The 26,627-nt window shown below is 45.2% G+C and overlaps 1 protein-coding gene and 1 long non-coding RNA gene across 2 annotated transcripts in view; one reads left to right on the top strand and one right to left on the bottom strand.

The window, feature by feature from the left end:
* The window catches only part of LOC142584352 (uncharacterized), a 68,652-nt gene extending 51,491 nt beyond the window's left edge, over positions 1 to 17,161 (bottom strand). The window contains exon 1 of the long non-coding RNA XR_012828771.1: positions 17,151 to 17,161. This is a non-coding gene — a long non-coding RNA (uncharacterized LOC142584352). The remainder of the gene's footprint in view (positions 1 to 17,150) is intronic.
* A 677-nt stretch (positions 17,162 to 17,838) lies between these two features.
* LOC142585159 (uncharacterized) lies at positions 17,839 to 25,866 on the top strand. Its single transcript, XM_075695692.1, has 5 exons — positions 17,839 to 17,995; positions 20,844 to 21,041; positions 23,218 to 23,842; positions 25,230 to 25,290; positions 25,681 to 25,866. The coding sequence occupies exons 1-4, from the start codon at positions 17,959 to 17,961 to the stop codon at positions 25,252 to 25,254; spliced, it is 885 nt and encodes a 294-aa protein (XP_075551807.1). The 5' UTR covers positions 17,839 to 17,958; the 3' UTR covers positions 25,255 to 25,290; positions 25,681 to 25,866.
* Positions 25,867 to 26,627: the final 761 nt, after the last annotated feature.

Here is a 26,627-nt window from a genome sequence, read left to right as displayed (position 1 = left end):
GACTGCCATCATCGTTCTAGCCGTCTTGCACGAGATGACGTAGTACATAGGCAGGTCACGATCCGGCTCTTGCTCTACACGAAGTCGCCAGGTTCATTTTGCGGAAACTGCGCGTCATCAATAATAAATACATATAAAATCCCTGTTTAGCAGCACATATAGCCATCATGTCACCACTTCAGGAGAGTTCTTTCTAGTCATTTTTGGAACGGTGAATCAAACAGAACAAAGAGCGGGATTCGAAAAGAAGCCATTCTTGCGGCAACGCTATGGAAAGCACAAATCAGCAAAGATGAGCGCAGATCCACAGCGTGCTCCAAGTGCACCCTCATATTTGGTACGCCGTCTGAACAGCCGGGAAAGAAACTAATTAACGAGCTGGCCAGGTGCTTGAAGCTTCCAGGAAGAAAGCAAAGCAACAACAACAAAAAACCGTGAATACACGTAGAATCAGCGCTTCTTTCGCATTAAAAGGTTGTTGAGACATTGGACAAAGCTCCACGTAGCAATTACGGCCCGCATGTGAGCGTGCTCCGATAAGGACACAAAGCGCGGCTTCTACCAGAACTTCGTCGCTGATCCCGTTCAGAAAGAAAAGCCCTTGAGCAAACCCGTGTTTTTGAGCGTGACACCGACGTCATACCTTGTCGTCATAGCTCGCTGTTGTTATAGGTGGTTATTTGAGTGTGCACTACGTAAGAGAATCTTCAATAGTTAAAATGCCACACGGAAGTCGCATTATGTAGCTATAGCGTTCCTGCTTTTTTTCTTGCGTCATTCAGAAAGTTTGTCACGGAAGTTCACTTTCCTTTCTTTGTGCCCGCTTAGGACTTGGACTTCTTTGCCTCGGACTTGGATTTACGAAACACCTTTAGGCAATTGTGATTTGTGACATTGCTCTCTGTACATGGTCTTACACCTGGCTATCACTACGTTCGTTTTCCTATTATTGTAGAGTGTATCGCTAGCTATCCTGCCACGAAATCATAGGTCGGCGCACTCACTCATGAGTGCACTCACTCACACTCACTTGCACTCATTTCAAAGGCGTGAGTGCGAGTACGAGGGAGTCTCAGTGAGTGTGACCAGAGGTGTGTGAGAGTGAGTGCCAGTAAGTCTGAGTGGAGGTGAGTGCGGCCGTGAGTGGGCGCTTGTGAGTGTGAGGGGAGGTGAGCGTGAACATGAGTGAGTGCGGGACTTGGAAAAGATTATGGTGAGTGAGTGTGGGTGAGTATTCTCCTACACTGCCGCCCTATGCACAAAATGCACTTACGTAAGAAGATTTAGAAATGCGAGCACTGAGCTGTACTCGATAAACATTTCCGAACTACAAAAAAAAAAATACGTTGAAAAGATTGCCAGAGGCCATCTTTGGCGAATATCCATATCATGCGAAGCACTTCGGAATTGTATAGAAGACGCAAATGTGTGCAAAGAATGGCGTCGATGGTGTGACCACGATGGTGTGATTACGAGTACGTGGCGACCATGAAATGTCGACGAGGTCGCAAAGACGCTGGTGTAACGACGATGGCGTGAGGACGATGGCGTGAGGACAAAGGCAAGATGACAGTGGGTTGATGACAGCGCAATTGATACTACAAAGTGACGATCATGGAATGACCATGACTTTGACTTTGTGATGTCGATGCGATGTTGATCATGGTTAACGGCGGCCGTTCGAATACAGCTTGATGGCGACGATGTGGCACCGCTGTGAGAACATAGTAAAACGATGGGCAGATGGTGATGCCACGGCAACAAAATAATTATAACAATGAAAGGAAGTCAAATAAATGACGACGACAGAACGACGACGACCGTATGACAACGACGGCATGTCGGTGCTTGAGCTCACGTCTGCGCTCACGTGCATCACCTGCCGCTGCTGATTGCCTTAATTTGCATTCATCCGGCGTTTGTTGGCACTGTGCCCTATGCTGGTCAATCGGGGCTCCTTATCTCGCACTATATCCGGTGTTTGTTTGCACTACGTCCTGTGGTGGTCAATCGGGGCGCCTCAATTTGCAATGTATCCGATGTTTGTTTGCACTATGCCCGATGCTGGCCAATCTGGACGCCGTAATTCGTACTATATCCGGTGTTTATTCGAACAATGTCTGGCGGCATTTAGATCTGCTCGATCGCCGGCATCGGCCAACAGTTTTGGGGGAGAATATTGGCGCGTCCTTGCGTGCGACCTTGCTATGACGTTGGCCTCGACTAGGCAAAGAAACACTTTGCGCTTAAAAATGGCTTTCGAGAACACGAGAGCAGATATTTTGCTGCAGTGTCCATCCGGACAAAGCTAAAACCAAGCAGCTGCATTTTCGAGCTTATGAAGGCCAGACACGTGTCCAACTTTTTAAGACTGACATTTTTAGGATTTCAAATAACTCAAATTAGCAAAGATAAGCTTACGCGCTTGCACGTTCTAGTAAAATCTCTTTCGTTTCCGAGTCAATGATATGGGTGAAAATCTATACGGCCGTCATGACGGAAGTTGGTAAAGGTGCTATTGAAGTTAGTACGTTGGAGGAGCCAGTCGGGTGACCTTGATACTCCCGGGCGTTCACTACCCGTGTTTTCTTTCTTCACGCGTTTGCATTCTTTCTCGGCTATTATGTCCGCCTTTCCTTCGTCCCTTACCTTTCCCCAAGTGTAGGGTCCTCTCTCCTGTGTAGGAGCCCCTCTACTGTTACCTTCCTCATGTTTCCCCTGTCATTTCTCTCTCTTTACGTGCATATTTCAAACACCCATAGGGACGAAATTAAATATTCCCCCAATCAAACAAGGTAGCCCCACCTTACGCGAAACAGAAGAGGGGTAATTTTTTCCCCCTAAAGCCTGTCTACAGTGACTGCGCGAGTAAGTCGTACAATGAAGCCATACTTGAGCGCAATTTACGCTATGTATGCTCATAAAGTTAGCCTCTCTCTAAGATGAGACGCAGTAATGTCGTCATTGCTGTCAACCAAGTGTAAACGTGAGGACATCTAAGAGCTTTCTTAGCCAGAATTCCCGAGAAGTGGCGGCCACAATAGCATTAGCCGAAATGCTTCACCTCGCAGCTGTGCTCAACGGTGAAAATGAAAAAGAATTGCCAAAGCCTAAGCGGCATCGAAAAGACGGTAACGCTACAACGCAAAAAGCAATACGATAAGGATAGTAGAAACCGATAACAATCGATAATTTCTCGGTGATCGCTTCATAAAACCGCCCTTCCTGGAACGGCTCCAATCCTCCATCCATTCTTGTTCAATGTGGTCTCCCTGGTAGCAGATGCTTCAGATTGACATCGCGATGGGTTGGTCAAGCTGTGTTTGTACGGCGCCTCATTGTTGCGAGATTCCTTATAGATCTTAGTACTTTAGCCCGTGCTAAATCTATGCCATAACTTGCTTCTGAGATTGGAAGCCCGTGCAACGCGCAAGTAAGAAACCAATTTTTTTTTCTGTATATTCAAGGCTGGTTGAAGGACCGATTAGTTTCTGACTAGGTGCTATGACTAAGTCACAGATCTGCAGATTAGCGATATATTGAAACGAATACAATAGCAGTGGCAGCGGCTTTGCGAGTGCTCGGGTTGCAGGTCGTAGAATTCGACAGGAAAGATGAAGCGGAAGGAAACGAGGAAGCAATTTTTCTGTGCATGTGTCTATACTCCATATACATCCTTCTTTATTTAGCGATATACAGGTCTATTTCAACAAAAACAATGTGAGGTCCAACAACAACGCGAAAGAAGCATGTTCATTGAACACGAGCCAGGCCTTGTGCAAGTCATGGTTAGATTAACCAGTTTGAAACATAGAGCTGGTCATTATAAGTTCAGTTAAACAGTTCTTGTTTAACCAACCAAGGTCACCGCCATGTGCTATAATGAGTGATGTAATCACCGCGTCAGGTATCCATGTGTTAGAGAGGAAGTCTGCAAATGCACTTCCTGCTTGCCACCTCCTTTGTCTAGGGTGCCTATAATTTTATAAGGAAGAACCTCGGTGGTCGGATGTCTCGTTCAATGTACAGTCGGCGTCACCCTTGTGTAGAGCACGAGAACGGTGGCCTCCGGGGCGCTGCGCAGACAGCCAGCGACGTCTAACGGTAGTTGCTGGGCCCGAGATTATATGAGTCGACCGTGCGTGCCCTGACACCTCTTATCTCGAGCCCAGCAGCGACCGTCAGGCGTCTCTGGCTGCCTCTGAAGCGGCCCGGCGGCCATCGTTCCCGCGCTCTACACAACGGTGGCGCAGACTGTACAGTTATCTCTATATGCGATCTTTCTTTGTGGGTACCGAGGACAGCCACAATCCTTTCCATTATGCCTTTCGTGGCGTCCCCTAGCCTGGTGTACCGAGCCCTTCGTTGTTTAATCTGACCCTAATTGGTGTCCGTGATCACCTTCCAAGCAAAGGTAAATTATCGATGTACCCGGATGATACCTGCGTTTGGGTGTCTGGAGTACCAGGCCTACAGATACGCGAGAAGCTCCAGAAAGCTGCTACTCAGACTGCACGTTAGCTCCGAAAGCACGGTCCGAAAATTTGATCTACGAAATATGCACCTGTGGAGTTTAGGCGTAAGCCACTGACGTAGGACCATCATGAAAGGAAACGTGAACACCGAAGCGTGCGGCCCAAGCATAAGTGAAGGCTCGTTTCACCTGGTCATCACCATTGACAGCTCGCGCATCCGGTTCGGCCGCTCTGCGCGATCCCCTTATTGTGAGATATTTTCCCTTGTGTTCTCATCCTTAGGTTTGGAAGAGAGAAAATAAAGGAAAGAGAAAGCAGAAGCTAAAACATTGCAGTTTACGGCGAGTATTGTCGCCTAGTTCGCCGAAGCCATAAGTGCTTTTGGCGTCAAATGAAACGTGGACAGCGCTGTGTGTGGCGCAGTTTGCACCGTCATCATTAGAGATAGATTCGCTCCCGCGGTTTCCCGTTTGTGCGAACCGTTCGCTCTTTCGATCGGCAAACTTGCGCAGTGCGGCCAAACCGGATGTGCGCGCCTGTCATTGGTGATGACTAGACGGCGCTCACTACACCTTCCCTTATGCTTGGGCCACGCGCTCCGCTGTTCACGTTTCATTTGACGCTGATGGTTCTGCAGCGTATTAATCTATGGGCAGACGACACCGTATGTCCGCCCATAAAAATTGTTAGGTGTTATAACTGTGGGATACATACGATGAAGCTCCCATGTATCGCACTCTAGAGAAAAAACAAACGGTTGACAGGTAGCTGTCTTTATGTTTTTCGCCTGAAATACGAGTACGTGGGAAATGCCCACAAGCCCTATGCTGCAACTGCATAGGATGTTTTTTCTAGGATTTCATCGGTACAGCTAGCCAGCAGAACCTCACGCAAATAAAAAAAAGAAAAAAAAAGAAAAGACAACGAACAGATCTACGTACAATACAGTTTGCTCAGCACCAGTAGCTTCGGATTTGTCTATACGCCTTCGTCGAAGAGAGTTAACGGCAGCAACTAGTGAAATAGCTAGTGACAACCTCGCCAATATACATGTCACAGTGAAAGAGATAAAAGTGCCCATAGGGTGTCTTGACCCGATTCTTCGCCACCATCTCTACCTGCGGACAGACCACGTACTTCATTCTGCTCCACACGTTCGCAACCTGCTTGACATCTGTCACGGTAATTTTAATTCCTCCTTGTTGCCTTATTGAGCCCAAAACTAGCATGACAACATTATGGTGTCCAAAAAAAACAACAACAGATATGTCAACATTGGCTGTTTAACATCTCACCTAAGTCCTACAATATAAGGAGTACTAAGACTAGACACCAATTAACTCAACGGATCCGGTGTCTGGCGACCGAGCAGGAATAGGAATACTAGGTTTATTAATATCATTTACATAACAATTCCAACGTTGTTCCCCGTTGTGAGCAAACTCTAATTACCCATACGAGAAGCGAAACAAAACTAACCGCAAAAAGCATCGGTTCCGCGAAGAACGGCATCAAATGTGCAATAAACTGAGGTAATGTTAAAGGATGCCGTTAGCAATTTAGCTCAGAGGCGTCCTGCAGCCCGAATGCTAAACAGACAGCTCCTTTTGGGCTTCGCAAACTAAACCTTCATGCGTAAGTATATGTCTCATTGCTTTCTAGGAAAATGTAATAATAATAATAAAATAATGAATAAATAATAATAATAATAATAATAATAATAATAATAATAATAATAATAATAATAATAATAATAATAATAATAATAATAATAACGATATAAACTGACGGCTCCCCGCTGCCGCACAGCTCTGCCGCAGCTGTCGTCACCCTGGCAAACGTAGCCACTATCGAGTTCAAAAATTCTCACTTGAGTACATCGATGAAAGCAGAAATCGCAGCGCTTCGCGTCACACCGCACTTTATTAAGTACTAACCGATACATATATGTTCGATCTCCGACTCGAAGGTGGCATTGAAGTGTGCCAGCAGCCTTGCAGCGGGGTACACACGAACAGCTCTTTGAAATTAGGGAGGCCATGCACCACCTGATTGAGAAATTACACCAAGTCCTTTGTCAGTGGCTACAAAGTCAGTGTTTCATTATCGACAATGTAAGTGCTCATTAAGCTGCCAGTTTAGCCCATGCAGAAGTCTGCCAGCTATCTATCCCGCTTTCTAGGACAGTCGTTGCAAGGATACTCCTCATGCGTGCATCCTATCTAAATTGAATGAGCCGCATTCACGCATGCCTGATAACAATTCGTGGTGCTACTTTAAGCCTTCGACCTCCACCAAAACTTGCCCGAAGAGGCGCGAAGCTATTGTGTAGGGCATGATTGGATGTAACGGTTAGAAACGCTTACGTGTTCCGCATAGGAATGGCGCACACTGCATCATCTGGCCACTGCAGGGGCGAGGAAACAATGCTATATATTTCGTGCCAGAGACCACAGTGCAGACCACTGAATTCCTATTCCATGCTTTCAGATTTCATTTTCCTTCATCTTTAGTATAAATAAACTATACGGTGTTAACATCAAGGGTACGAAATCGGAAAACAGGCTGGAATCCGAGGAACAGTAGAACAAAAAGACAGGCGATGCCACATGCATAACTGCTGAAAAATATTGATAACGACGCAACTCACGTAGACAAAAGAAAACTGCGGTCATTCTACCCCTCATTTAACCTATTGTAATGTGAAACTACAAAACGAACTAAGAAAAGTAAGTAATTAGAAGACACCGATTTATTCTGCTGATAGTTAAACATCGATTCTCTCGGCTTTATTCCCCGTACACATCGAAACGTTCCAAACTTTATGCGCAATAAATGAAAGGCAACAAGAATTCAATTACGCGACGCGTCTGTTTTGCCGGGAAATGCGAGGAGGCTAGCGAAGTCTTTTATAACTAGACCGAACCAATTAACTCAACGGATCCGGTGTCTGGCGACCGAGCAGGATTACTAGGTTCATTAATATCATTTACATAACAATTCCAACGTTGTTGCCCGTTGTAAGCAAACTCTAATTACCCATATAAGAAGCGAAACAAAACTAACCGCAAAAAGCATCGGTTCCGCGAATAACGGCATCAAATGCTGTAATAAACTGAGGTAATGTTAAAGGATGCCGTTAGCAATTAAGCTCAGAGACGCCCTGCGGCCGGAATGCTAAATCGACTGCTCCTGTTGGGCTTCGCAAACTAAACCTTCATGCGTAAGTATATATGTCTCATTGCTTTCTAGGAAAACGTAATAGTAATAATAATAATTAACGCGCTATTGCGTATTCCACCCGTTCATTAATACAGGCACACAAGGAAGCAGCTCCGAGTGATCTTCGACCATATTAACTTCGTTACCCTGTGCCTAACCACCTGAGGGTTTTGCGTTTCGCCCCTATCAAAATAAAGCAGTCCCTACGGCCGCGAATACCTCGGAAATGGCGCTAGTGCTAAAGTGTTTGCTAAGCAAACTAAACTTCAATAATGGTCGGCTTCAATTTCGACATTGCAACGTGTGCTCTAAAGTTAATATAGAACAAGGTAATTAGTGAAGCTTTGCAATTGACTTCCTCAATATTCATATTCTTTACGACGATACATTCAGCCACACCCGTAAATGCAGCGGAAAAGGCAAACCACTGCTATCTGTCGAAGGCGTTTAAAACAAAATTGTTCGAATTAAAAAGCGACTGTTAAAACGTCCCGTCACGCCAGCAGAAGAAACACACAGTTACGTGCACTTCGTTATGATACAGGCAGGGTGTTTGCGTCTGTTTCTAGTGTGTTAAGGCGGGAGTTACATGCGTGGCGTGGCTGCAAAACCGGAAGCGACAGCACGAACACGCACTACGAACATTCGTTGCTCTTCTATGTGTTTTTCGACACTGCTCGATAAATATTCGAAATCAGCACCCAATCTCGGCGTCAGCCCAATTCTCTGCGCACCGTTGTAACCTGCCAGCGCACACCATCCCTGTATCCTTTCGAGTCCGAACGTGCGTCTGCAACTCGAATGTGTCACCGGCAGACAGCGACAAACTAACGCGACCGAGGCCGGCAATTTCCTGCCTCTCCGCATGTTCGGACCCTTCGCTCGGCCGTTCAGTGAGCGCCCATCGCAGGGGCGGTGCGGCGCCTTCACTTGAGGACCCGAGTATGCTCACCCTCCCTCTCTGCCTGTCACTAACAGCCGTCACAACGGTGATTCACACTTCGGCCCACCAAATGCGTTCCCATAGCCAAATTGGCACGTTGATTAAGAGAGTGCTTGCTTGCCAGACTTGTGACGCGGCAACGGTTTACGCGGAGAGCTACTCATCGACTGAAAGAAGTGTCATAAGCAAGCGCATTCGCATGGCACGACCTCAAGATTGCAACAGTATTTATTTTATCTTCATTCATTCCACGTAGAACTATTGTGCTGAACTATCACGTTTAAGAAAGACGGCGTAATGTTGGACTTCAGGCAAGCACGTTAAGGAAGCCTCCTTGCATTTACTTATCAGTATTTTGAAATATTTCAGCATCACGATTGATCGTACGCCCCAGTGAACAGATGAATTCTGGCATTAATCAGATCTGGCTGAATGAAGCAACTGTTCACTTCTCTGGAAAGTTGCTGCACCGAAATAATAGTGATATAGTTCAGCGCTCGACCATCCTGTGTCTAACGAGACAATTCCGCCTCTCCAGTTGCGCATACTGTTCTTGTTTGCGACGGGGTGAGCCGAACCCAAAGTTTGATTTCTCGCATTCCCAACAATAACAAACGGCCAGTGAAGAAGACATTATGCCAGTGTCTTCAGGCACAATTGTGAAAAAAAATGCAATCAGCTGCCACATTTTCATTTACATCACAACATGTACATGAACACCGTAATGCAAGCGTATACATTCCCGAAACAGTGACTAATATAAACGCTGATATAATGTGGTGCTCTGATATAAAGAAGGGGGGGGGAGGGGGGGGACACATTGGCGCGACGTAGCACGTGAGACAAGCGCTGCTGCGCAGAATAAACAGCCCTCTGCTAGCTACCAGGCGTGGCACAGCGTTGGCGCAGGGAGCCCATCAGCACGCAAGTACCTCTCGTGCAACGAGGAGCGCGGCCAGCAACGTTGCAGCGTCACAACTCCGTGGTGTGTGAGCGGAAGTCCATCCGTCTCCATTCCACTCTGTGAAAGCGCATGCAGAGCGAAGCTCCTGCTGACGTTAGACGATGTTAGACAAGCACCACCACCACAAGCAACGTGCGTCACGCGCGCACGCACTTGTGCGAAATTGCAACATACATGCTCATTCCTCTATGCCCTCTGCCAAGCGCAAGTGCCTTGTTGAACGAATTCAATTTTTCAAAGTAAACTGCGTCAGAGAATTCGTCACTTAAGACTTGTACAGAAGCTACAGACCTGATAGCTTCGGACTCTAATTCCGATATACGAGAAAACATATTTCTGTAACGCGGGAACTCCAAGACAAAGCTCTTTTCCAGCTGCCGTTTGAGGTCTGTCTCAGTGGCCACGGGTGCGAGGTGGAGGGACTACATGCAAAAATAGCACTTGCATGTAGGCCGCCTACAGACAGTGTTTTCCATAACATGGCCATAATGTCGATTACTGTCGCAGCACACGCTGTGCGACAGATGCAACGGGGAGAACGGCCGTGTGCACACGAACGTGAGGCGCGTACGCACGCGTGCGGAAATGCATCATACATCCCCATTCCTTTAGGGCCTCCGCCAAGCGCAAGTGCGTTATTGAACTAATTGAATTTCTCAAAGTGAGGAAATTCGTAAAGCTCGACTTATACACAAGCTGCAGATATGGTAGCTTCGGTTTGTGATACGAATACACGAGAATAACGACATCGTCGCGTGTCGATATCGCCTGATTACGTAATTTGACGACGCTATCACGTCGAACGTGATGTCACGCGATGACGTTATCGTCAAGGGATTATGTCACCTGACGACGTCATGTGATGCCTCCTAGAGAAGCAGCACACTGTGCGCTTCCCGCTTCTTTGCACTCTCTCAGGGATCGGCCCACATTTTAGTGTGAGCACCATGCGCGCGGACATAAAAAAATTTGGAGGATGCTTAAGCTTCGCCTTTAAGAGTGGAACGCCAACAGCTTTCAAAGGCTACTTACTGCTTTTCATGCTTCCCGGCAACTGCAGCTTATGTAACCGTAACATTTACCGGGAAACGCTGGCTCCGAACGATATGCACGAAGGCGAGCTTTCTGGTACAAACGCGGCCTCTTGCGTGGGTCGATCTCCTATTAATGTTTCAGACTTTAGATATTTCAGTCTGAGAAGTGAACATGCGCTGTCGAACATGCGCAGTCGGAGTTTTTTTTTTTTGTATTCACTACATTTGTTTTTGGCTGCCGTTCTCAAAATTCCGAGGCATAACTTTTTAAAGAATGAAAGACAAGGGGCAAGGTATGAGCAACTTTGTTGGTAGAGAAGTGGTTTGGTATGCGTGGTGCGGAATTTGGTTCGAAATTCTTTTTGCTGAGTCGACGTCCAAGACTGGACGCCGAAGAGGTACTCCGACACCGACGCCGGATTCTCTGCGACACGGGCTTCTTGACGCTATCGCGTTAAAATCCCCACCAACTAGTGGCTAACAGCTTCGCTGCAAAACTGTTGGCATTTGTAGCTCTACCTTCACTTTGAGTTATGCTCAGGCCACTGCGTGTAAAAGAAACGAGACTAAACGCCCGCGCAACGCTCATGCCAACCTGGCTCCGCTGCAGAACCGAATGGGCCGATCGTGAATGCGCATTCCGTCGGATTCATCATTCTGTGCGACCAAATGCGCTGCATATTTGTCGCGCTTCGAAGACCTCCTAATATACCACTCGCGGCTCTTGCACGTGCTATCGATGTCGTGACCGCACGACGGCGACGTGGTGCAAGAGAGCTCCGACTTTTGCTGTCGCAACAAGAGAGAAAAATACGAGTCTATAGGAAATAAAAATGAACGTTTCTCAAAGGTACGACTAAAGTGACCAGGTGGAATTAACAAATGAGGCAATGGCCTCTCATAAAGGTTGAAGAAGAAAGCGCATTCTTGTACCAGAGTGGCATGGCATATTGGGGGCGAGTTCCACCACGGCCGGTCTCGAGGGGTGCGCGGAAGAAAAGCGCGCGCTCCCCTACAGACCGGCTGTGGTTCCACCACTGGAATAGCTAGCGCCACCGTCGGCATGACGTGGCATGAGCGATCACGTGGACACAGCGGCCGCGTCGGCTGCTTCGGAAGCGTCGAATCAAGCTGAAAACGAAAGTTTAAAGTCCCACTTGCGCAGCGGTTCTGATTAAGTGGTGAGGCTTTACCGCCTTGGGTGTCTGCTTGACAACATTTGAAAGTACGATAGTAGGTAGTGGCTGCCTTTGGAGGCGTGCAGCATGGTAGGCTACTGCTTGGTGCGGCAGTGCCGGACGTACGCAACGGAGCCCGGTGTCAACTTTATTCACATGTAGCCGCAGGGCGAGGAGCTTCGTGAAGCTTGGCTGGAGAAACTTAGAACCGGCAGACAGCCATCAGCTACAACTGGGGTACGCAGCAAGCGCAGACGCGAGGAAGATTTCTGCGGCGCCGGGACTGCGCGATGTTCGGTGAGCAGCAGAAAACGTGCACTGAGAGCTCGCCCACACCCGCTACCCGGCTAATGTCATGACGATTTAGTCTACGAACTAGTCGATGCCAGACACTGGCAAGTAATTCACTGAAACAGAAAGGGAGCGGTTAGACGCACACTAAAAAAGGCATGTCATATGGTCATGTTTGTGTTATGAATTAATGCATTGGATTACGAAAAAGAAGTAGAAGGAAATCGCACGCTGAGAATGCCGATAAGTATACAGTGCGACGCAACTTGAGAAGTATTATTGAAATGTTCAAGAATTTAGAAGACAAAAAAAGATTGAACCGTCTCCACGGCACATCACAGTCGCCGTAGGCGCCGAAGTCTCTATGTCGAAATAATTTTTGAACAGTTCTGATAAAGTCCACGCAACATTTGTTGCCAGTGTACTGTCAAATGCTCATATGATGCGGCCTAAAGCTCACGGCACGGTGCGAAAACGCGCTTACAGCGAAAGCCAAACATTGTGCGCAGACACACATGCAGACGCGCAGTCGGTCGCTACGAACCCTTACGATCGCTGCATTGAGATTCATTCTGTTATGCCCAATTTGGTTATACAGACAGCCCACTATAAGAACATATTTCACACAGTTTACTCTCAGCGTTTGCCTACCTTTCACGCAAGAAACCGATTCGGGAGACCCCATCGCGGCGACCGCGCGCAGTGGGGCTCACTGTACATATTCGGTAAAGAGATAGCTTCTGTAAAAGATTCTGTGCTTTAAGTTTGCCCAAGATTATTATGTCAACAGTCAAAAACTTGCCTCGTTTTGAGAGTACCTACATAAATGTCCAGGGGGCTGCCGCATGGTGTTTTATTGAACGCCGTAAGGGAAACCTGTGAAGAGCGCGCCGCGTGATACGTCATACTACGCAAAGGAGACGCTTTTGACAGATGGCGACTCCGTAACTCTTGCCCCCCAATACCCGCGGCGTCTATTTCAAATGTGCCCGCCTGTTGTGTGCGGGCGAGCCGTTCACCATTTCACGTGACAGCACCTACACTTGAGGACGTTACACACGCCTCGACGAATTTAGAAAGTGAGGATGCCTCAATCCTGGGATAATTAGGTCGACGCGTGTGTTTGTGCCTCTTCGGTCGAATGAAACCAGGATACTCAAACTCTTCTTCTCCCTTTTGGCGTCATACTCTTACGCAACATGATAATTCCCTATAGAAAAAGAAAGGGCGCACGAAGCAGGACATGATGGGGATCGCAACATACCCAATTAAGGAAATAGTCATGGGGACTTACGTATCCCTATATACGTGGACGAATGCGAGAGCATTGCGACGTCGTATCGATGACGACTCGTTTTATGAAACGTAAGGGTATTACGTAACGGTATCAGTTTCGCTGTCCGTTCTTTTTCCCGTATGACAAGGGAACAAAAAGCTCCTTGCCCGGCGATAAGCCCCGTGCCTGCTCGACCTGTGAAGAGCGAGAGCCCCCCTCCTTGCTGAGGGAGCACAACTGTTCACTGCTGTCAGTCATTCTTGGCCCTACAATGACCCTTAATTGGAAATATAGCATCCAAATATAAAGCGCGGCCTCTGCATTATCCTCCACTCAGGATGCGTAGGTGATCTAGCTGCCAAATTACTTTGAATTTCATGGTCCTCCGTTTCAAGGAGGCTTTCGCAACGGCGTGGCGTGCTCGAGTATTGTGTCCCGTTTTCCTTTTCTTTGAGCTCTGTGTCGTCTGTCTCGAAAGAAGAGACTGACGTTACGATAAAAAAGTTTCGGCTACAAATTAGCTTGAAATACTTGCACAAGTGACGTCTGGGCGGCAATGAGCAAGTACTTGTATACTGCAGCTAACAGATTAGCTTGATGCTGAAACACCGGTCTCCGAAACAAGACACGAAATTGGGACACAATCTCCCCAGACCCTCAAACCTTCTAGCTCGCCTGGTACTACGAAGGAAACTGTTTCTGGCCGATGCGTGCATTAAATTGCGCTGGTGGGTGAATGGGCTGAAGTGCGTACAGGAAAACTGTATACTATGAGAAGTGCTTGCTGGAGCCCCTGCCGACCTCCCTGCAAAGAGGTTTTACACTGACGCCGTCGTTCGAAGTTATGTTGAAAGTTTCTGTGTATTCGGAGTGTTGCAGCATGGCAAGAGTCAGAGCAGTGTGACACGTGGGCTCTTCGTCCTTCACTGACACGTTCAGTCGTGTCGATTAGTTGGCGTCACGAGAGACGATCTGCGCGTAATGAAATGCCGAGAATTTCGCGCACCCACGAATGCTGTCGAAAAAAAAAAGCGTATATGTCTAAATTCACTTTTCACACTTAATATTAACTTATGAGGGCAGGAGCCTGCTGTTACCTCGCGGAACTCACTTCGGGGATCGCGAATTTCGGAAACGTAATGCCGAACGCGCACAAATTGATTCGTAATGCCCTCTAATAGTCAAATTTAGCAAAATGAGAGAAATTCAAAAGTCAACTTGAAAAGGTAGAGACGTTACTGCTGCCTATGTTTTGCATGAGAATTCTCGGGATAAGACATTCAAATTTAATCGGAAGGATTAGCTTGTCGAGCCGGCTTTAATATAGAATGCACGTAATCTGTAAGGACATGCAAGGGTAACGATAAAAGCAATTACAGAACTCCAGCTTAAGTTGCTTCGCTTAGAAGTGAAGTGCACCGGCATCAGCAACGAATGAATAAATAAAAGAAAGTAAAGCGAGAGGCTGCTTTCTGTATAGAAGATTAGAATGATGTCTCTTTGAGACTTGTAATGAATGAATTGTAGATAGAAGGACAAAAACTAAGGATGCAAGTACGGTGAATGGAACTGCTATTTGTATAGGTGGAGAGAAGGCTCTGGGGGATGATGTACACCATCTAAGCAGTAAGCCAGGCGAACAACTGCAGGATATTTGTCAACGCATTTATTTATTTATTTATTTATTTGTTTATTTATTTATTTGTTTATTTATTTATTTATTTATCAGGTGGATGTCAGTGAAGCTAATCGAAAACATGTGGTGAGGCCAAGAGACGACGGCTATATTAGCGTTTCTTGGGTAACATGTAAACTTGCTTTATATTGAAGAGCCCGTTTGTACAACACTGTCCTACGTGGACAGCACACGCACGGCCATGTCACCGCGTTCTCTTGGGATGATTCGGACGTGCAGTTATAAGAGCATCCCGAGACTGTAAACAGGGATACTATGACAAACCTGGCACTACCGCGTCCTCACGTTCGGGTTTCAGAAGATAAGTGGGGAAAACTCGTGCCGCAATTTTTCTTTCTCCTTTCGGTATATTTCATACAGCGCTGATAAGTGCTACCTAGAACATGAGACTGTGAGCGTGTTGCTTGAACCTGGAGCTAAGCATAGTGTGTCTGTTAAATGGATATTACTTCATTACTGACCGTCTTTTGTTCCGCGATTGGGATATTTCATCTAAAATAATCACAAAACTAATCAGGAAAAATTTCTAAATTAACAAACTTCGCAGTGCAATTTTGCTTTGTTAAAACGGATAAGTCGTTATAAGGCTGCATTCTGTTCATGAAGAAGTGCTTGTCCTAATGGACAAGCAAGTGGGAAAGAGGACAAGCATAGTCAAGAAGTGATTATCCTATACTTAACGTCGTTCGTTACGAAACTACATTTGATAATTAAACTTCCACATAACAAAAAACTGTGCCAAGACTTTGAAGTAATCGTTGAAGCATACACGCATCTATCCTACACCTCGGCGTAGCGCACACATCGCGCATACACACTAGTTGCCTGGCCCGCCACGGTCTTGTCCGCTTATGTAGCAATTATGTAGCCATCGCTGCGCATGCGCGATGGTGAGCAGGATCTTGAGTGATGCATCGCACATACTTGCAGCCGACTCATAAACACGTGGCAGAAGCCGTCAGCACGTGCGGTCCATGTGGGGGTGATGACGTGCTATCGCAGATTCCGATAGTAATTAAAGCTCTCTAACTATAGTGCGGTCATAGTCGCCAAGCAACCCTTTTCAGACTGGCGCGATTCTCCTGCAATCAGCCATCAGGTAGGTCTGAGTGCAGTCTCTGACTGGAGAGACTTCAGTGCTTCACTGAAGCGGAGGAGAAGGTAGAGAGAGAGAAGAAACAGGTACTTCTGAGTATAAGACAAACGCGAGCAGTATGATGAGGTGAGCGAAATCGTAAATTTTGTTAGTCAAACATATTTTTTGTTGTTTTTTTGAAGGAGGTGTGTATGCAGCTCCTCAACCCAGTTCTAATTACGGGGTATTCATGTCGTCCTGCCCGTTGATAACGATGGTAAAAGAAGACGTGAAACGTGCAAGAAAAAACAATTGGTGCTTTGGAGCACATTTACGTTTAAGAACTATTACTAAAGGTATCACTGCTTCAGCAGAGGCGTAATGAAAAAAAAATATTTGTGCAGGCCTAACGTTCTGAAACTGCACAAAACGCCACAGTGGATGACTCCGGATTAATTTTCACCTCCTGGGGTTGTTCGATATGCCATCGAATTTAAGCACGCGGTCATTTCTGGAAGTTACTATTTCTATCGAAACGCGGGCTTCCACAGCGGAGAATTGAACCTACGACCTCGTAATCTGCGCCAGAACGCCGTAGGCACACAAACATCGTGGCGGGTAGTAGTGAAACTCGTAGCGTATTTGGTCTATAGAGAAGTAGCGGACGTACGCTGAAAGAGAAACATACGCATCGGTGGCACGCAGTTCTAATAAAACCACCACCAGGTCCCGTGAAAAGAACACCTTCTTGAGTGCACCAGTCTATCTAATTCTAGAACGCGCATGACACATAAATAGATGACGCATTGATAATCATCAGTGCTATGGACCTGAATACGACGCAGACAAGTGTACTCTTTCTAATGGCGCAACCTGTCCTTAGAAACAGCACTCCCGGTTTCTATACGTCTATGCACCGTTCTTTGTGTATAAAAAAAGCAAACAAACAAACAAAACTACAAAACGCTTGAATATTTTCTGAAACTTCGCTCTTACCGAGTTTTGCAGGTTTCTCTTTCAGGTCACGATGCTGACGCATGCACTTGTGTTAAAAGCTTGGCATTGCGCTTGAAAAAAAAAAATGCCTACGAGATTTTAAGCAGGGCAGATAATTTATTCCAGCGGTCATTTGAAACAGCGCCGCCTTGGTAACAGATACACGGGTTACATAACTGCAGCTGTTGTCCCTAGCGAAGGCTTTGCTGTGAACATACTTTAGCAAAAGGCTGTCTGAACAAAAGAGATGATTGTGCTGCCAAAGGGCAACGGCTTTGCGCGTCGCTGAATGGGATCGAGAGGCGCGTTTTCTAAAAGAAAAAATGGACGAATCATCGAAAAGAAAGACGAAACTGAAACACCGTGTGGAGAGTTGCTGCCTGCTGCGAACTGCACACGCAAGTTGAACACCATTCTCGGAATAGTGACGTCTACGCAGAGAAAGCTATGAGATTTTTTCCTCTTCTTTTTCTTTTTACGTGTTTGTTTTAAGTTCATTTTGTTACAAAACAAATGTCTTTTGCCTCAAAAAAACTTCAGAATCTACCCCACTAAAGGCTTAGCAACAGCCCCACACCCGCGTTTTTTTTTCTTCTTTATTTCTTTCTTTTTGTTGTTGCAAGTTGACAGGTGCTTAAGGTTAAGCAGTTTGAAAAGAAACGAATGACAGTAGTTGAGCACATGATATCGTGCGCATAATGGTAACTTTTCGAAATAAAAACCCAACCAAGTGCCCCAATCGCGCTATTCTGAACTCCTGGAGCAGCTGGTTGACTTGGGAGACGGTTTCGCCAGCACACTTGGAGACATGAAAACTTTCATCGTTGTCTGTCTTCTGTCGGCAGGTAAGATAAGTCGGCGCTACTTGAACCGCAGAAGCTTTCTTGCTATGGGGAGCTTTCTTGCTTATGTTCTTATGCCTATGCACTTTGCGAAGTGTCACACGTAAAAGAGCTCTTTCAATACTTTTCGAGATTTACTTTTATCTCAGCCCTAACGATATTGAGCCCCGAATAATTACGCACTGTGTAATTTCTGTCGAACAGTAATATGAAACTCGTGAATTTGGAGGGACCAGTAAACCGGTTTTGTCAAAGTAAACATATCCGTATTGCACAAATAAACATGTCCGTATCGTAATAACGCGTCCTCTGATTACCAGTAACTCTGGGCTGCTTAGCCGCGATTTCCTTAATAGTATACGCTACTCGTTATTGACGAACACAGGTAAAGTGAAATTTCGTTGCGGTTGGCCTTTAACAGCGCTGCATATTGCTCACAAAAATATTGCGCGATATTTTGGTTGCATTTAAAAAAAAAGACAGAAGTGTGCTGAACGTACAAAGAGTCGATAAAAACACAGCGAAATTTGTACGACTGTTGAAAGGCTGACCCATACACTGTTAAGAACCGTCAATAATAAGGTCCGATTATTTATAGGTGGCATTAACCCCCCAAGTGTATTTGCCAGCAGGCGCAGAATGGTGTACAGAACAAATGCGTCTTACTTTAAAAGGGAATTTCAGAGAAGACGCGAGTCGTGCCAGTATGAACAGGAACACCCTACTAAAATGACCTCTCTGCCGAAAATGACCGCTTATTGGCGGAGTACCTACAGCTGAAGAAATGGCTTTCATTTGCGCAGCGCAAATTGAAGCACACTTTTCTATTACACTTGCGTAACTTATGACGCCACTGATCGACGCTTATTATGGACCCGAAACAACATTTCGGATAAGGTAAGAAAACTAATATTGAGTCAAAGCACTCTTGGTATCAGGTTAGTGGCTGATATACTTAGAAAATAAGAGAAACAGAAAAATCAGTCGCGATTTAGCGGTAAGTACAAGAGAAATGCGCTAGCATTGCGTCGAGTGTCTTTGGCTTCCCGGATCCTTGATTTAAACCGCGTTCACCACATCGCAAGATGTTGTTCAGGAGAGCACTCGACACACTTCCTACCTCTTCGAGGAGCGAAATACAACCGACGGTGCTTCGGAGCCGAACATGGTCAGTCGCATTAATATATATATATATATATATATATATATATATATATATATATATATATATATATATATAGATGCTAAACAAGCCATCACTTTTCCCCACTCATACTCCTAACTAATCCTAAAGCATTAGATAAAGAAAACGGTTACTGAAATCGATTCCCCATTCGTGTCATTGCGTGACTCAGTACACTAGGGGTAATGACGAGTGTCCTACAAAGAAGGCATGTGACGTTCGGTTAAGAAAACTCACATATAAAGCTCTAGGGGAAACCATATTACGATATACGGACTTGCTTCGCCATATAGGCTAAACGTGTCAAATAGAATAATACAAAAAATAACGAATAATATAGCATACGGAACAAGCAGCAATTCCATCGGCAACAGTGAGCTGACGGCAGAACATAGTATATTTGATGTTCAACAACTTTATCTCTCCGTGATACTTACTAAGCATTATTTTGATGAATCCTTTAAAACAAAAAACGTCAATACCCGCGATCTGCACAAGACTGAAACATTCGTTCGGGCTAAAGCATTCACGAACTACAGTAAAAGAACGCGATCATTTTATGTACAATTCTACTTCAATAAAACACAAGTTCCCAAAGTATCGTCATTAAGGAAAATAAAAGATTTTATGTGTCACACGGTTCTGACAAGTTACTGGGAATACCAGAAGTAAGACATGTGGCAGGAATTTTCTGATAAACTTTCGCTAGCAATTGTATAAAGCAGACTAGAGTATTGTGTTCTTTCTATGTGTATTTTGTTCTTTCTTTTACTTTCCAATAGTGTTTGATAACTGCTATTTTTCCAACACATTGACAACTGTATATGATGAAATAGAGGGATGCGCTGTACATTTATTTTGCTGCTATAATCCCGTAACAATATGTCTTTGCTTAAACTATGGCTCGTACAGGAACAAAATACAAGAAATTAGACGAGCGATGGAGGAACAGGGTGAAGGCATGGAAGGGAGAAGGGTTCGAAAATGTGTCCTTGTGCTGTGCCTTGTTGAAGGCAAATACACAGTGGTCCGCATAAAAGCATCGGTGCTTTCGCGGACTACAGGTTACTCTTTGTGGCGCATACAAGAAATTTATTTTTGCTATTGTACATTTTATTTTTCTCTCTTCCTGTTGTTTCCTCTGTTCTTAGAGCACAAGACTGTGTGATCTGGGCCAGAGCACTGCCCAGTTCCGCTAAAGCATCATTGCTTTGGTGGGCTGAGAAAATATTTGACTGTATGTTTTATGTCCTAATAAAGCAAGAAGAAGAAAAAGAAATCTCGCCGCCGTGAGCACGAAGCAAGGCCGTATATTCGTAAGAGAAGTTCTTACGGTAAAGCTTTCCTGAAGGAGCCAGTTAATCGGGATGTCCCACAAACTTATTAGCGAAGGTGGCCCCCCAATGGATGCTAAAAACAATTGCGTGCGAAGAGCTATGTGAATTTGGCCTCTGTTTAGAAAATCATTCAATGGCAGAGCCGTCAACGGAAAGTTGTTGACGGCTGTTGATCCTTGCCGCGTCTCACACGATGACAAGAACACAGGTTGTCTAACACTAATAAGCTGATCGGTAAATAAGCTTTTATTAGATTTTTTTTTCTTTTTGCTGATCATGTCCCCCGATGTAACCTACGTAATACTTAAACCACACGGTGTTTTGTACACAGCCACTTTGACAAATGCACGAAGGCAGCAACGTTTCGGAAGCAATTTGGGAGGCCTAGGTCGATTCAACGGTGAGCTGCGGGCCGGCATCGAGCAAGCTGGTCCCCGTGGAGGCCCGGGTTACACCGCCAGCATTGGAACGAGCCTTGGCGCGAGGCTAGGTGGTCAAGCCAACTTGGGAGTAGGCAGCGCCGACTACGGTAAGACCTCCTTCCGACGTGACGTCACGAAGTGAAGTAGCAGTACTCGCGGGTACTGTGAGATATTAGTAGCAGACGTGAAATTTGTTATACAAGGCGTGGTAGGAACGTTGCATTGTGATATACCCTAATGACTGCAGTATGATTGGGTAAAAAAAGCGTTTGCAGAGGACAGGGCTGTATCGACAAAACCAATTAGGAAGATTATGGTTGACAGCACTGTAGTGGTGATCAGACCGAACGTTCAAGGATAGGTGACCCGGTATATCAATGAGCACATCAGTCAATTATATATTTATTTATGAATATTATTCTACCGAAACACTTTCCAAGGTTCCGTATTTTCCTCTAGATAAAGAAACAAAAGAGCTGCATTATATGCTGCAATGAGGAGCGCTGAATTGTTGCGGGAAAAAAGGAGCCCAGGACAGAAAAGAGGCTCGCTTACAGCTGAATTTATTTCGAGAAACAGACCACCAGAAGCGTTCTTGCGCATTCGCTGACATCGAATATGTTGAAATAGAAAATAAAATTTAGAAAGATCGCCTGACACACGAGGAGACGCCACTACATAAAAATGACAAGCTAGTGCGGGTTACAGTAACATCGGCTCGTACCATTAAAAAAAAACATTAAAAAAAAAGAAAAGAAAAACGCGTCAGAGGGAGGGGGATGCATAGAAACATTCAGCCAAGAGCGAGGAACCGTAACTCCTTGTGCTGCGAGAGCGTTCGTCATCTATCAAGGTCCTGAGAAACGCAGCGCTCCTACCTGCTCACTGTGGGGAATATGGTTGTACACCACTTTTCGACAAAACCAAGATCGCAAGCAGATACGAAGGCAGACTTGAAAGAGAAATCCTCCAGGCCGGTCAGGTTAACGCTTGCGCTGTCTTTTGTATTAGTGCACCGCCAGTGTATCTGATGGACAAAGAATGCCCAACAACTTAGTGTTCCAAAAGAGCTGCAATTTTCACGTTCGATCACGCAATATTTGAAAATGCCGAATTGCAGGATAAACATCAGACAGAATGAGTAAGCGTATTGCGATGGCGAGGTTGATAAGCGTTTCTTATACGGCTGTAAATTTTATTTATTGCACTCGATCATTTCGAGTATGTTTCTGTTACGCAATATGCTTGCGTAATTTCTGCGTCGTTGTCGTTGAGAAGTCGTGATACTAGCCTTACAGAAGAGAAAAAGGCTGATTCGTGTAACGAATTCAGTAGAGATAACAATAGCAGTGATAAATATATTTCTAAGTTCGTGTCAAAGTGAGGTTCACAAACATTGTCGTCGTTGAGGACAAACATACGCTCGCTTTTTGTTCTTAGCACTTATTTAATAAATATTCTAAAAATGAGCAAACGCTTAACGGCAGTAAGGTTCGAGACAACATTTGCAATGATTCACTTTCTGTAAAACGGCAATAGCACAGAAGAAGAAAATAAACTTTATTAAAAAGGATGGTCCAGCAGTTTTTGTTGTGGGGACTTCAGGTGGCGGCTCGAGGTTCTTGGACTCGGGCGGTATATCCGGCTTGCCGGACGGCTCAGAGCTGGTATTGCAGCTCCGAACTTTTTAGAGCGGCCTCCCAACGGTGGCAACGTCGACGGGAAAGGCCCATAAGTAAATATATATTTCGCGAATATACTCTAAATCTGCAAATACTAAGTGCATAGCCCAGACTAATAATGAATACGTTAGATGGGCACATATGATACCCTTATTTATTAAACCGTGAATGCTTAAGGTTATTTTTAACACTAAAGGCGTAAGTGCAGTAAATGGGGGAAATGGACAGCTTGAGCCCTCATTCCTAAACATAAAGGTTGATAGCGGGAGACATTACATTAAAAGTACCTGTAACCTCTGTAGCCCCGATTTCCAATATTCCAGCATGTTGTTTCAGATATCATTTTCGGAGTAGGGACAGTATTAGAGCTGACGCACGTTATTCCATATTATGTATGTGGCTCATCAACATGATAATTATGAGGGTTATGGTGCTTAGCTTTTAATAGAGCACAATTGCTAAATTTACACTCAGCGCTCTTTTCGCTTTACACTGTGGCAAAATTACGGCTTATAACCGTCCAGCTTGCTCGCTTCTTAAAGTTCTTGTCGTTTTTGTTCTTGTTTTCAATGAAAGAGGCAAACTTGTGCAATTGCTGCAGGCAATGACTTCTACTTTGGCGGAGGAGACACAGATTATCCTGGAGCCCAAGCATCTTCATGGGGTGGCGCCTACGGAGCTTCGCCAAACGGTGTATACTTTGGCGGAAGACACGTAGGTTATCCTGGAGCCCACGCATCTTCATGGGGTGGCGCCTATCGAGCTTCGCCAAACGGTGTATACTTTGGCGGAGTAGACGCAGGTCATCCTGGAGCCCACGCATCTTCATGGGGTGGCGCTTACGGAGCTCCGCCAAACGGTGCATACTTTGGCGGAGTAGACGCAGGTCATCCTGGAGCCCACGGCTCTTCATGGGGCGGCACTTACGGAGCTTCGCGAAACGGCCGATATTGGCCTCAGGGAGCGTTCTATGGCGGTAGACACTATGGCATCAACCATCATGGCCAGTACGGTTCGTACGGTGCGTACGGTCCATATGCCGGACATGGCCAATACGGCCAATACTCTCCGTATGGTGGCTATGCCACTTATGGATATCCTGCTAAATATGGCGCCTCTCGCGGCTGGGACACCCGCTCCTTTGGCTCCGCACCCGAAGCCGCTGTACCAAGCTCTTTCGGTGCCCCTGCTGCCGGACCGACCAGTGCATCTAGCAGCTCATCCGGGTGAGTGTTCCCCTATCGTTTTAGTTGAGCTGAGCAGAACGACAGAAAGCTGAGCTAGTTGGTAAGGATTCATAATGCAAAAAAGAAGTGAGACGTGCAGACAGGACACAAGAGTAGAGAAGTGGACAACACGAACGGGTTGTCCACTTCAGGGTTGCGGCGTTCGCGTTGTCCACTTCTCTACTCTTGTGTCCTGTCTGCACGCCTCACTTCTTTCGAGCTGAGCAGCCCCACTAAACCTGCTACTTAGTTTTCAGTAGCCTCTTAAAGAATATCGATTAACAAGTGGAACGAGTCGAACAGGAATTGTGCATCTTTCCGTTTTTTTTTTCTGCGAAGAAATAACGAAATTTCAACTCTACGGTTTCCGATCACAAAGGCGAAATGAATTGCTTCGCAACAGCTCATAAATAACATCAGTCTTTCATGGTATAAAGCTTCCACGATGTGCGCATGAGCATACTTCATACAGTTAAAATTTAAACCGGAAATTGCTGAAAATATTCGGTGACTTCCACATTTCACATGAGAATTGAACACTTCACATGCGCCCATTAGTACAAGAGTGAGTTGCTGTAACGAAATGCATCAACCAATAAGTATCACGATTATGATCGGAAATTGTTTGGAAAGGAAGGTTGCAAAACCGCAAACTGGGAAGCCCGTGCAGATGTAATACCAAAAAAAAAACTCCACCTACGCTTTTCCCAATCTACAAACACTCTTCCCTTCACCGTGTTGGAGAAAGTCAGTGGATATTTATTCGTTCGCACGACCGACCACAAGGCGTTACAGAGAGGAGGGCGGAGTAACCATATATAACAAGGACAACGTATAAAAACATCTTAATCAAGGACATTTAATTCAGGCTTCGGAAAATCTACGGTCAGAATTGACGCAGGTGGGCAGGTGGTTCCACACCACGCTGGTCTTAAAATTAAATGGTTATTCTTGGTTTTTACGTGTCGGTATACCGCGATATGATTTCGAGGCACGCCGTAGTCGAAGACTCCGAGCTAACTTCGACCACCTAGAATTCTTTAACGTGCACCCAACGCCGGACACCACACTGGTCTTCGGTAGGAAATATTTCAAATAGCTCTCTTAACGGTGCAGTTCAAGAAGTGTTTTTTTCAGGGGTGGTCAGTGGGCGTGTATGCATGCCGGAAGTTACAGAAGTTTATTCTAAGCATAATTGAACCAGTTAGTTTCAATAAACGTGCAAATACGGAGAATAAGGTGTCCAGAGATAAAACACGTGGAAGATACAGTGTCTCTCCTTTGTCTTTTTTTTTGTTTCCGCAGAATTATTGAAATAGGTGCACTGAAGTAATGTAATTATGTGGCTCTGCTTACGTTCATTGTTTTTTTCTTTCTTTAACTGCAGTGCTGCACCCGCTGGTTCAACGTAAACCGCCGCCACCAAGCTGACGGAAGGGCATCAAAATGTATGTCATCTACGTTTAATAAGCCCATTCGACTTTGTATCTACGGCAAGGAGCGTAAATGTGAATACCGGAGCATATATATATATATATATATATATATATATATATATATATATATATATATATATATATATATATATATATATATATGCTGCGGGCAAGATACGCTCAGGGTTGCCAAGGAGCATGCTTTTGCGTTGCTATTGCAGGCATTATTATTTACAATAACCGCAGTGCTCGACCAAAATATTACGGATGCTTGAGTTTTGCCTTTCCGTTGTTTCTCTTTCGTCTTCGAATGGTGAATGACAGTTTAAAGATGTAGCAATGCCAAGTGTTTGCTTGATTGCTATTGACCATTTCCCGATGTTTGTTCATGTTGTTTTTCAGTTTATCCTGAGCACCCAGAAATCCTGCAAGAGATCGAAGACTATGGACAAACAACGCCGAAAGTTCACTGGAATCATTTACTGCCACGGATTTACAGTCCGGCATATCTGGTAGACAGTGTTTTCTGAAAATTCATTGCGATGAATGCTTATTAGGAAGCAAACAAATAAAAGTACCACACCTGTCTTACGTTCTGTTTTCGTACAACTATTTTGCCGTTACATACGTGGCATGGGTACTGCAGATGCCTTAGCTTAGCTTAGAAGTTCCCTCAAGTTTCCCAACAGTGTGCGTCCAGGGGCCGCTTGCACGAACATTTAATAAGAAAAATAATAACGAATTTAAGAACGTCTTCTTAAATTTTCCACAGACAACGCCCAGTCCGCACAAGAGCTCGGAATACCCAGACATGTACCCAGACTTGTTACTTGAAGGCATTAATTCTGCCGGATTCGAGATCCTCGTTAAGTAATGAACGAAAGGGAAAGAAACCGAGGGGTCCGAATTTTGTTATACGTATCACCATCTTGTAGTTTATGATTTTTGTTTGTTTTTTCAATCTTACTTTAATTGTATGTACCATATTTCCCTCTCCCTGCTTGGACCACGTGTCCGCAGTCTTTAATAAATAAATAAATAAATAAATAAATAAATAAATAAATAAATGAGAAGGCAACAAACAAGGACACCAAGGACACCACAGGGGAAATTACTTGTACTCATTAATTGAATCAAATAAAAAAGTGGTGGCGCTGGCTAACACTCTCCACATTAGTTCTAACAGATAAACATAAATGCGTCAGAAAGAGGATGGGAAAACATCGCCACGCTAGCTCAATTGGTAAGAACATCGCGCGCGCAATGCGAATACGTGGGTTCTTATCCCACCTGCGACCAGTTGTTTTTTGTCCACTTCCATTTCCATTAATTTATCATTTATTTAGTTC

This window comes from Dermacentor variabilis, chromosome 6 (assembly GCF_050947875.1).
Source record: "Dermacentor variabilis isolate Ectoservices chromosome 6, ASM5094787v1, whole genome shotgun sequence".
Classification (NCBI taxonomy): Eukaryota; Metazoa; Arthropoda; class Arachnida; order Ixodida; family Ixodidae; genus Dermacentor; species Dermacentor variabilis.
The sequence above is the reverse complement of the archived record's forward strand: the minus strand, read 5'-3'. Positions and strand labels throughout refer to the sequence as shown.